The sequence below is a fragment of the Notolepis coatsorum genome (genome assembly GCF_963971535.1).
Source record: "Notolepis coatsorum genome assembly, chromosome: 1".
Lineage (NCBI taxonomy): Eukaryota > Metazoa > Chordata > Actinopteri > Aulopiformes > Paralepididae > Notolepis > Notolepis coatsorum.
This window is the reverse complement of record NC_140165.1, coordinates 207,967,330-207,980,576: the sequence shown is the minus strand read 5'-3', so window position 1 is coordinate 207,980,576 and position 13,247 is coordinate 207,967,330. Positions and strand designations below refer to the sequence as shown.

At 39.7% G+C, this 13,247-nt stretch overlaps 1 protein-coding gene across 1 annotated transcript in view; it reads left to right on the top strand.

Moving 5' to 3' along the window:
* Positions 1–1,389: 1,389 nt before the first annotated feature.
* siae (sialic acid acetylesterase) overlaps positions 1,390–13,247 on the top strand; it is a 33,528-nt gene continuing 21,670 nt past the window's right edge. The window contains exons 1-3 of the mRNA XM_084321921.1: positions 1,390–1,616; positions 7,619–7,777; positions 8,368–8,525. Of these exons, the coding sequence (XP_084178047.1) occupies positions 1,559–1,616; positions 7,619–7,777; positions 8,368–8,525 (375 nt within the window). The 5' untranslated portion in view covers positions 1,390–1,558. The remainder of the gene's footprint in view (positions 1,617–7,618; positions 7,778–8,367; positions 8,526–13,247) is intronic.

Genomic DNA, 13,247 nt, shown 5'->3' with positions numbered 1-13,247 from the left:
AACTACCTAACGTGTAGTTTATCACTGGTTAAGCTTAGGCGACTCTTTCGAAGTTGGTTAAGGTTGATTGATTGATTGATTGAAAAGTTTATTAACAGATTGCAGAATGGGTACAGTACAGTACAGCTCAATACATACAATTGTTAAGGGGATGCAGACCAGAGAAAGACTTTCGTCTTGTTTACATCAGGGTCCCCCATTTTCAATTCATCATAACATCTATGACATACATGACATACAGATAGACAGTACTGCTACATCTATACATTTATGACATATCAGATTTGCAAATACAGTACTATTTGTGATACAAAAGTGTCCAGAAAAGGAGTGTATATACATTTGGCGTAGAAACTGTACATTGGAGGAGGTTGGTTGGGTGGGGTGGGGTTGGGTGGGTTGGGTGAGGGCTGTACATTGGAGGTGGGGGGGGGGGGGGGGGGTTGGGTAGGGGACACACACACATTTTACACTGTACATTGGAATATTGACAAAGCCTTACTTGGTCATTTACTGTACAACTAGGTTAGGACATTTGTAGGGGCCAGTTTCGAATTGCAGTCTCACGTAGATGTTTTTTGAGAGTGTTTTTGAAAGTGGGTAGTGATTCACATTCCATTACAGCTTTAGGTAGGGCGTTCCACATTGATGTGGCATAATTGCGAAACGTGTTTAGTCCCTTGTTTGAGCCGAATCTGGGTTTTACATGATTTGTGGAGCTCCCTCTGGTGTTGTGATCGTGGTATTCACTGACCTTTGGGAAGTATTTTGACATGTACATGGGTACCTTGGTCGCGTAGTGTATCTTGTAGACCAGGCCCATTGCAAGTTGCTGTACTCTGTCGTCTACTCTAAGCCATCCTAGGTTGTCAAAGTGGGCAGGGGTGAGGTGGGTTCTAGGAGTCAGGTCAAGTAGTAGTCTGACTAGCTTGTTTTGAGATGTTTGTAATTTGTTTTTTAGTGCCTTTGAGGTGCTTTGGTACCATGAGGTGCAAGCATAGTCGTAGTACCCTTGAATGAGTGCTCCTGCTAGAGTCTTCAGGGTATTCTTGTTTACCAGAGAGGAGATCCGGTACAAGAATCGCGTTCGTTGGTTAGAGTTTGGAATCAGGGCTGGTGTTCTATCGCCCTGCTCTAAGACAAACTCTAACCTTAACCAACTTCGAAAGAGTGCCTAAGCTTAACCAGTGATAGAAACAGGCGTCACACGATTGGCGCAGATGTCACATGACCAGAAACGTCAGTGGCCAATCAGATCGCAGAACGCGAACGCGGAACTGGAGGTTAGTTGGTAAAAGTATGGACGCTATCCGGCCAGTTGCTGGGATGTACAGACTGTACACAGTACAGTACGTGGCGGTATGCGCCTTTTTGTGATTGCGACCCGCCATTCATTCCAAATAAGAAGAAGACCGCGATCCGCCATTAAACCCATTGAAGAAGAAGAAGATGTTTGTATGGTTAATGCTGTGAATGAGTGACGACTTGATAGCACTTCCTCGTTTACAATACAAACGCCGCTGTTTTCGCTTTGAATTCGATTGTTTGTAATGTGGGCATGGATCTGACAAGATATGCTTGGGTTGTTACACTGTTTGCATGCCTTCACGCCTATGGTAAGTAAATACGTCCACTGTCGACAAATGTAGCCAAATGATGTTTACAAACAACGCGTGTTAAGTTTCAGCTTCAGAAAGAGTCGAATTTGTTTTCCTCCTGTCACTATAAAGAAAGTGCAGATCGTCTACGGGCAGTGTTTTTCCCCCGTCCGATCCTTGGCTTACTAATATAATTGGGACACGAAAACGAATTGCATCTATCTGTACTTTCATTTATAGTGACAGGACGCTGATTTATTTTTTCTTTGAACCCTCGGGGACTTGACAACATAACAATAAATAGGAAGTCAACTACATGATGATACTGTGTTTGCTTATCATCATTCAGAGTCATTCAAATGTGTTGAGCGCAGGTCATTGGTCTCTGCTTTGGAATACAATTATTTCATAAATTACCACTTGATTAAGGGTAGCCGACTTCACAAATAGCCATTGATTACAAAGCACGTGCAACCAACTATGAAATGTGATTTTACAAGCGGTTCATTATTATCGGTCTTTGTGAATGAATTAATGAAAACTTTATTTAACAGATTGCAGAATTGGTACAATACAGTAAGGGGATGCAGACCAGAGAAAGACTTTCGTCTTGTTTACATCAGGGTCCCCCATTTTCAATTCATAGTGATGTTACAAGTTACAACAGGGACACAAGCAATTAATCAAAGCAATCAATATTTGTGTAGCCAGGAACACTGCCTACCTTATAAGTTATAATGTCCAGTTTGTGGAAGTGTTTTACACTTGGCTGTGGGGTAGCCAGGCACAGAAGGGGCTAATTCATTTCAAAGTAAAAAAGTGTCAAAACATAAAACAGTTTAAAATAAAATACAGTCAAATGGTTTTACAGAGGTACAGAGATTAAGAAGGGGTTTGATAACTGGCAGTATGTGTATACATGTGTGCATATAGTTGTATAAGAAATGGCTAGAGGAACCTTACAGGGTAACATACAGTTTGGCAAATATTAATAAGGTATTATTAAAAAAAAAAAGTGTATGCTTCTTCCCACTCCTTTTCAAATATATGTAAATGCAAAAAAAAATTTAGTTTTACTTTTTTGTTTGTTTTTATGAGGGAAAAAAGAGGTGCTGGGAAATATCATCAAAATTACAATACGGATCGATAGGCATTATATTTATAGACTTCTGGTCTCTGAGGAGGCAATAATCCAATATTGACATTGGGAACACTCTGCAATATTCTGGACTCTTCTCTCGACTACTCGGGGCACAATGGAATATGCTTTTTTCTGATGGTTCCAACATAAGTTAGTAGAAGGTTCAAATGAATATATCAATGAAGGTATATTTTTCATTTTTCACACTATTGTTATTACATTAATGGGAAGGCGCAAGACCAAAAGTGACATTCTATTGAATTAGAATGAAAGTTTTAGATCCTATGGCAATTAGCATAGGAAGATTAGGGTTAGTAAGCTCATTTTGGGCAACCCAGTGGCTTAAGGGAGGGAGTCATACACGTAGGATGTGTCTATGGAACACAGTCCTGTATGACTCCTGGAGGGAGGGGGAATTAGGGGATTATTATTTTGTATGTTTTTAAGCTCGGCTCTCAACGGGACCTCAATAGTTGGATGTATATCTATTGTAGCTTCGCACTCCAGAAGCATTACCAACAACTACACAACAACATGTATAGATTATGGCTAGCTTTAATATAATGATCTGGAACACTGGGGGAATAAATAATCAACACAAATGCAAAAGCGTGCTCACACTGATGAAAAAAGAACAGGTTGACGTGGCTCTGCTAAGCGAAACGCACATTTTAGAGAAAGACATAGATACGTTAGCGGACAACACATCATAACATTAGTCACTCTTCCTTTGGAACGAGAACTTGTGGAGTTGCCATAGTCGTTAGACGGAAGTTGAATATTGAATTGAAGGGAGTATGGTCTGATGCAGATGGTCGGATAACTATAGCTAAGATTGTACACAAGAACAGGAAAATAGCGTTGGTAGCGGTATACGCCCCAAATTTGTACGAAGTTAGTTTCTTCACTACACTTACCAGAGCAATGTTAGACCTTCCTGAATACTCATTTATAATTGGTGTGGATTTTAATGCCATTTGGAATCCAAGGATGGACAAATCTTACCCCTCCTTTTCCAACGAACAAAAATTCATCTAATGCTTTAAAGGATTGGTCGAAGATTACAGGTGTAAATGACTTATGGCGATCACTCAACCCCACGACCCGGAAGTACTCTTGTCGATCTGCGAGACACAACACATTATCCAGAATAGATTATGTTTTTGCATCCCCGAGACTATTTAATAACTATGATGTGGAAATGATACCCAATGCATTATCAGATCACTGTTATTTACTCCTAAAAGGAACATTTGGTATACTATCATCCCGAGCCCCAAGATGGCGATTTAACTCGATGCTGCTTAATAACAAGGAATTCATTACACAAATCAAAGAAGCTCTTACAGTATTCCTACGGAGGAACGCGAACTCTGTGCAGGACCCTAGAATATTATGGATGTCGGTAAAGGGAATGATCAAGGATTTCACTGATAGCTTTTCCTTCAAAATACGCAAGAATCGATGCTCAAAACTGGCTGAACTGGAAACGCTTTATTCAACGTTATTTAATTCTTTACAATGCAACAACTCGGTTCGACTGGAAAATCAAGTTAATGTACTAAAAAAAGAGATTAACGCCATATACAGACAACAATCTGAAATACAAATACGCAGCGCAAGACAACAGCAGTACTCTCAAGGTTCCAAACCAAGTCACCTATTAGCTATGCGATTAAGAGTCAACGCAAAATTTGCAGATATAACTACCATTAAAGCACAACAAGGACTTGTTACAGACCCCAAAAAAATAAACGCGACATTCAAAGAATTCTACTCCAACTTGTATAAATTAGAAACGACCTTCGATCAAAACAAAATGGACACATATCTCAATCAAATTAACCTCCCTAAACTTTCAGAGGATGACGCTAAACAGTTAGAAACACCGATCACACTAGAGGAACTCAAGAAGGCCATATCCGAAATGCAAAGTGGTAAGGCTCCTGGAAGAGACTGTATCCCACCAGAAATGTACCTCTCTTGTTGGGACATAATTGGACCCTTATTACTAAATATGATTTTATACTCAGTCAAGGAGGGGGACTTCCATAAGAACGACAATATTGCACTCATAACAGTCCTCCTTTAAAAAAGACAAAGACCCCACCGAGTGCGGTAGTTATAGACCCTTAAGCCTCCTCGGAACCGATATCAAACTGTACTCTAAGGTATTAGCCATCAGACTACAAAAGCATATGACGTCTTTAGTTCATCCAGACCAAACTGGCTTCATAAGAGGCCGCTTGATCACTGATAACATAAGACGATTACTACACGTACTAGATGCTAACAAGGACGACACCACACCTAAGGCGATGCTGTCCCTGGATGCAATGAAAGCTTTTGACAGGTTGGAATGGTCGTATCTATGGGCAGTATTAGAAAGGATGGGGTTAGGAAAAGGTTTCATTGATATGATTAAAGTATTATACAAAGACCCATCGGCCATGATTACAACAGGTATAATCACCTCTGGAATCTTTCCGGTATCACGCTCATCTAGACAGGGTTGCCCTCTTAGTCCCGGACTATTCGATCTATCATTAGAGCCTTTAGCACAATATATAAGACAATCCCAATCCATAGAACCAATCATAATCAAGGGCACACAACATAAAATTAGTTTATATGCGGACGGCGTAATACTGTTCATGCAAAACCCCAACACCACATTGCCTCATCTGCTCAAGTTGATTGAGGACTTTGGAGATTTATCGGGATTTAAGATAAATTGGCCGAAGTCGGCTTTCCTTCCACTTAACGCCCCTGCAAAAAAAAATATAACCCTCCAGAAGAGATACCTATGGTAAAACACTTTAGATGTTTGGGAGTTGAAATATTCCCTACCATAAGCCAAACGGTGAAGCACAATTACATAAAAATCCAAAACTAAATCAAAGACGACCTTGACAGGTGGTCAAAACTTAAAAACTCAGTACAGGCACGGGTATCAATAATTAAGATGGACGTCCTACCTAGAATCAACTTATTCAGCTCAATGCTACCGTTACCCCCTCCAAAAAATTACACTCCTCCACATACAAATTTATTTGGAATAACAAACCACCACGTATAAAAAGATCCACCGCACAGAGAAACAAAGCAGACGGTGGTATGGCATTTCCAGATTTTTTCCACTATTTTAAGGCGTACACTTTAAGACCACTGACAACATGGTTTGATCCCCAAGCATTAGTATCCTGGAGAAATTTAGAAGAAAATATAGTAGCTCCACATAGACTGAAGGACATAGCATACACCAAATTATCAATTAAGCATGCGAACGGAAATTTGGCCCCATAATTACTCATGTGATCCGGATATGGCGTGAAACACAAAAAAAATATTCTAACCCACATAAATGGCATAATCATACTCCCTTATTCAATAACAATGCACTCTTGATTGGAAAACGACCTATACGATTCCCTATATGGGAAAAGCAAGGCATACATTCATTAGGAGATGTTTTCAACAAACAGGGTTTTTGTAGCTATGAAGAAATACGCAAAAATATTTATCTCACCGATTCCACATATTATTTTTACGCACAGTTATTGTTATGTTTGAAGGCTCACGGTGTTCCATTAAAGATACCAATTGTACACCACAGATACCACAAATTATTCTATGAAAGAGAGACATCGAGAGGTTTTGTTTCAGATTTTTATCATCAATTACTAACGTCCTCGTATGAAACCCTCCACCTAGACTCAGTCTGGAGGAGGGATATACCAGACCTGGAAAAAGATTTTGATTGGCAAGAAGCCTGGGCAAATGTTCGATTTACATCAAGGAACCCGGACCATCAACAAATCAATCTTAACTATATTCACAGGACATACTTGACTCCTATAAGACTGAACAGAATGGGTCTTAAACAAGACTCCAAATGCTCCTTATGTACAAATGGGGACGAGGGGACATTTATGCACATGTACTGGGACTGCCCACCAGTTAAGATATTCTGGAAAGAAGTGACCCAGCAATTATCAAATCTCTTAACTCTGAATATACCTGTACACCCCTCTGTATTACTGCTGAATGATGTTTTTGAGTGTGCAGTACACCCACAGCTAAAGAGATTGGTTTTATCGGGTATCACAGTGGCTAAAAAGCTGATAGCATCACAATGGTTTCAACCGGAAAAAAATTGCCGGGAGGGGGGGGGGGGGGGTACAAGCTAGAGCATATGTGTGTAGGGTATTAGATAGCAGGTATTAGGGGTATATCCTGTATAAGACATTTAACTAATTGGTGATTTCATTGGATGTGCACGGTTAATTAATGCTTGTATATCTTATCGTGTGTTGTCATGTTTGTAAATATGTTTGTTTAAAAAATAATAAAAAAATAAAATACAAAAAAAAATTACAATTAGGTTAAAACAAACAAAATCTAGGACCTCTAAAGAATCATTTAGCTTTATTTAAGTGTAGGACATGGATTGAAGTAAGAGCTCAAAGAAGGCTTTGTGGGATCTTAGGAGGCATGAGACAATATTGAGAGCTCAATATCCCCCTTCTCAGATAATTCTCGAATGGTCTCAGTCTCAAAGTAAAATCTTTGTTGGGGGCCTTAAGGAGGAATAATGGAGACATCGGCTTGTTTATAAATATCCAGTAATAAGACACCAAATTATTATGTTTTTGTTGATGTATTTCTCATATAGTAACCGTTGTTATGCACATAGCACCCGTTGCCTCTTCCATTGCCATGTGCAAAGCAATGGCTGCTACTGTATGTCAAAGGCAGCCACGTTGCGAGACGAATAACATGCCTCTATTGTTTAACAGTGTTTACAAAGAATGGGTACAATATTCCTGTATGTGACCTGTAAGGGCCTAGATGAATGAGTTGTCTTTGTGTGTGGCAGGGGACCTGCGCTTTGCGTCATACTATGGGGACCACATGGTACTGCAGAAGGGTCCAGAGCGAGCAGTGCTGTGGGGCTATGGGCCTGATGGCGCTCAGGTCTCCGTCTCTCTGACAGGACCGGTCACACAGAAAACACCGGTTGTCAATGTGACAAAAGGTGAGCACCATGGTTTGGTTGTCAGTGAAACATGTGCTGACATCGGTAAAGGCTGCCTTCGACTAAAGAAAGCCTTGGTCAGCTAATACTGTAGTCATATTCTGTAGTCTTGGTCAACTAATCGATTCATTGATTTGAATCAACAAATCTGTTAAATTGTGTTTTCCAGATGTAGTCATTGAGAAGGGCCTCTTTTAAATTTGAGACGTTCTCGGCCTACTTCCCCAACTCTTGACACTTACCAGCCAATCACATCACATACAATTTAGCAACTATAAATTATATATTGTGACTTTTTCAAGCTAAGGAGCAAGATTCTAATAATGATATCATGAAGAGGGTGTGGGGGTGGCTCGGACACCTGCTCTGACCCAATTATTGTTGGCTAGAAAGTCAAATGCATTATATATTATTATTATTATATTATGTATCAGCTATAAAACTTTTGCTTGCCGAAAAGTGACGCCTGTTTTGTTTTAGATTGAATCATAGGTATTTTTCTTTTTTTAAATATGTGAGGAAACAATGTTAAGCCCAAAATGGAGATGCTGCTTTTTTTGGAACATAAATCTCTTCACAAACCTGTATAGGCATCTGGCAGGTGACCCTTGACCCTGTAGACGCTGGAGGTCCCTACAATGTCACAGTGGCCCTTGGGCAGGGCATCAGTATCACCCTGACAGATGTGCTGTTTGGAGACATTTGGCTCTGTGGAGGGCAAAGCAACATGGAATTTGAAATGCATAAGGTAGTATAATTGCTTTAGTAAACATAAAATAGAAAATATATTTTTCAGATACATAAGATAAGGAACTTGATACAATGTTGTGATAATGTGAGAGTATTGATGTTCTGAAACGCTGCAGAGTACTGTACCTTTAAGAGATAGTTCTGGTTTTTGGAACCCTAGCCCCAGAGTCATAGAATATAAGAGTTGCGACACTCTTTGATCTCGCCGCCACGCGATCACGTGGTTCATGTAGCTCGCTTAGTTCCAAAACAAATCTGCACTCAGCGCCGTCTACCTGATTTTAGCGAGACAGAGGAGCAGCAGCGACTACTACTACAGCCTGTTACAGCAATTTTTGGTAAATATGAATACATAATGTGCATTGATCACTGCTGTGTTCTACCATTTATGTCTGCTACTTTATTATTTACATTTAATACTTTCTTTATATCACTAGGCGCTGGCGGCAATATCGAACATTAGCCATTTAACGGCAGTTGTTAAACACTCAAGCATAATTTTATTAATCAGCCCACATTACAGTTACTATGTTGACACCACTTTATATTCAATATATATAATAGCATTTCTGGGGGGTGGCAGAGAGACAGCATTAATCAGTTTTTCTGTTGTCTGTGGGGACTGTCCCATAACCTAGGATAAGTTACGAAAAATATGAATGCATAGGCTAACGTTACATACTGTAATATTTACAGTATGTATGCATTCACATTTTTCTTGTGCTTCTAGTCATAAATACACACATCCTAATGTTATCTTATGTTAAGACATTCACATACATGCACAAAGTGAATATGGAAATGCAGTGAATCATACCTCAAGCTGTTATTACATTGCATTTCATACTGTAACCATTGATGTATTAAGAGCTCTAATACATCCATGACTAACTTAAATGCTACATGTCATACTGTCCATACTGTTACTACTAGTGTTCACACTGTATATATCTTAGCGTATTCATACCACTCTTTTCATACAGTTAATTATGTTAATGTTCATACTGTATCTTAGCACATTCATACCTACCTTTACTGTTTATTCCATTTATAAACATTATACATAATATGTACGTTTTTGCACTTCTGGTTCGATGCTAAACTGCATTTAGTTGTCTCAGTACTTGTAGTCTGTGCAAATTACAATAAAGTTGAATCTAATCTAATCTAAATATCAATCATGCCAGAAACTACTCAATTAAGCCAAGAAAGAAGTTTGGTCTACAGTAAAAAAAAAATACAAGGCAAGCAATTGCATTCCACATATTTTTTATTATTATAGGTCTATAATATGTCCAGAGAAATATACATACGGTGGGGAGGAGACTGTACATTTGGAGGGGGTGGGTGGGTGGGGGAGGAGACTGTACATTTGGATGGGGTGGGTGGGGGAGGAGACTGTACATTTGGATGGGGTGGGTGGGTGGGGGAGGAGACTGTACATTTGGAGGGGGTGGGTGGGTGGGTGGGTGGGAGAGAAATATACATACGGCGGGGAGATAATATATATATGCGGTGGGGAGGAGACTGTCTATTAGGAGGGGGTGGGGGGTTTGGACATTTGCGGTGGCCAGTTTCGAATTGCAGCCTCCCGTAAGTGCTCTTTAAGAGCGGTTTTGAATGTGGGTAGGGATTCACATTCCTTTACAGCTTTGGGTAGGGCATTCCACATTGATGTGGCATAATTGCGAAACGTGTTTAGTCCCTTGTTTGAGCCGAATCTGGGTTTAACATGATTTGTTGAGCTTCCTCTGGTGTTGTGGTCGTGGTATTCACTGACCTTTGGGAAGTATTCTGACATGTACATGGGTACCTTAGTCGTATAGTGTATCTTGTAGACCAGGCCCATTGCAAGTTGCTGTACTCTGTCGTCTACTCTAAGCCATCCTAGGTTGTCAAAGTGGGCAGGGGTGAGGTGGGTTCTAGGGGTAAGGTCAAGTAGTAGTCTGACCAGTTTGTTTTGTGATGTTTGTAATCTTGTTTTTAGCGCTTTTGAGGTGCTTTGGTACCATGAGGTCCAAGCAAGCATAGTCGTAGTACCCTTGAATGAGTGCTCCTGCCAGTCTTCAGGGTATTCTTGTTTACCAGAGAGGAGATCCGGTACAAGAATCTAGTTCGTTGGTTGACTTTTTTTATTACATTGGATGCCATTTTGTCACAGGAAAGATTTGCCTCTAGGATGGAACCCAGGTAGGTAATTTCATCTTTCCTTGTGACAATATTGTCACCCACTGTAACTGAGAAGCCGTCGGTCTTGCTGAGTTTGTTATTTGAACCGAAGAGAATGGACTCTGTTTTGCCCATGTGTAATGATAGTTTGTTATCAGCAAGCCATATGCAGGTCAGGCCAGCTTGACTTAGATATGACATGTCCAAGTAAATCACATCATGTTATTTTTCTCGTTGTCTTCATATCAATCTTGTGACAGATACGACAAAAACCCATAATCTCACCTTTGTTTACCTTTCTTGTCATTATCTGTTATTAATTTGTCATCTTAATTTAAACTGTGCATAATCTTTCTATGGCCATAGAAACAGATAATAAACCATTCTATTTTTGATACAATTTGACTCATCTGAATTTCTACAGTTTCACTGTTTGGCTCATTTAAAATATTCCACAACAGGTTCAATGTGTTTTACTGTAATATGTACATGACTACAATGTTTTGTGATTTGTGATTGACAATTATGGGGTAAAGTCTGGTATGAGACAGGTTGGTATGAATAACGTAAAGTTGTAATTTATATAATATTTCAATGACTAGCATACACACCCTCGCTGTAACACTGACAATAATAATAATAATAATAATAACTTTATTTGTATAGCACTTTTCATACAGAGGTTGCAGTTCAAAGTGCTTCACAACAGTAAAAAAATACAGGCATGAGCGAGCATAGCAACGTATGGTAAATCACAGTGTTTCACATTAGGATCTAGCATCGTAATAGGCTCTCTATTCAGTAATATAATTAATAAAATAGTTTAAAATTATTAAGTTTAAAAATAGTCAAAAAATTATAAAATAGAACGGACATACAACAGTAAAAAATACAGGCATAAGCGAGCATAAAAATTTAAAATGTAAATAGCAAGGTTACAGTAAAAAGTGTGATAAGATTGTTCAATCAGATGAAAATGGCCCAGTTAGGAGAATCAACCTTGGCTAGGCGGTGAGGTTCATGATGTACCTAACTGGAATGGTAAACAACTTTGCTAGATTTAGGTCAAAAGTCATCTTCTCCAGAGAGAACAGAGCATCACTCCAACATCATAGAACCGACATATGAATTTCATTGGAAGTGTATGAAAGTAGGTAGGGTAAGAATATAGCAAGGTATGGTAAATCACAGTGTTTCACATTAGGATCTAGCATCCTTATTACTGATTCAGTAATAAAAAAAAAATTGTCAAGAATTATACAATAGAACGGACATACAACAGGGTATTTAACATACAACAGCACAGTGTTTCACATTAGGATCTAGCATCCCAATAGGCTCTCTGTTTACAGTTTGATTCAGTAATACAAATAATAAAAATAGTCATCAGTAAGAAGTAAAAAGTGTGATAATCGACACATGAATTTGATAGGCAGTGTATAAAAGTAGGCAGGGTAAGAATAGTGCAGGTAAGTACAATTTGTGTCAGGATATCCCTGATGTTTCTATAGTAATATTTCCACTTGCCACTAGGTTGTAGCAGATATCTATCTTCAGATATTTGCCTGCATTACCCCACAGTGAAATGCCTGAGCAAAGAGATTTTAAGCTGTCTTTTAAAGATGTCTAGCGAGTTGGCTTCTCTGATGTTTTGGGGTAGTTTGTTCCACAGTTTTGGGGCATAGTTGATAAAGGCTGCATTACCGATCCTCTTTTGACTGTTTCTGGGAGCCTCTAGTAGTCCAGCAGCTGATGATCGCAGTGTTCTTGCTGGTGTGTAATTTATTAGAGTGTTGGCGATGTAGCTAGGTCCCTGTCCATTTAGAGCTTTGTATGTAAGGAGAAGGACCTTAAAGTCAATTCTAAATGTTACAGGAAGCCAGTGTAAAGCAGCTAAGACTGGACTAATGTGCTCTCTCCTTTTGGTTCTAGTTAGCAGTCGGGCTGCAGAGTTTTGGATTAGCTGAAGCCTCTCTGTGGTTTTCAATACCATATCATAATTTCAGATTGTAACATATAAAGATGGAACCAGGAGTATTAGGGGAGGTGTTTGACAAGCTGAAGGTAGATGGCCTGACAGAGATGATAGTGTCTGATAGTAATGATAGTGTCCCCCACAGTTACAGCATGTTTGAAAAGCTTACGGTGGGAGGGAGAGGGATACGGGAGGAGGCTGTGGGAGTCCGGGGTTCTTTGCAACAAGTGCTGGCCTGAAATTCATGGTGGAGCAGGAACAACGACCCCCATCTTACCAGACAACGGCATGGCTCCTGGAGCATGTGAACCATTGGTTTGACCTCATGTCCTCTCACCACCCAGTAATGGCACTGGCCCTCTGAGTAGGCACAAGATGGAAGAATACCAAAAGGCCATCAAGTTCCTCCAGTCTTTTGGCAGACTTTCTGGATGCAAAGGAGACATTTCCCAGTCCTGTCCTGGTCTCAGAATGGAGGAGCTGATGGAGCGCAGCCCTGCACCTGACCCCACAAAAACATAAACATAACGGCAGCATAAATGTGGATGAATGAATGAATGAATGAAAACTTTATTT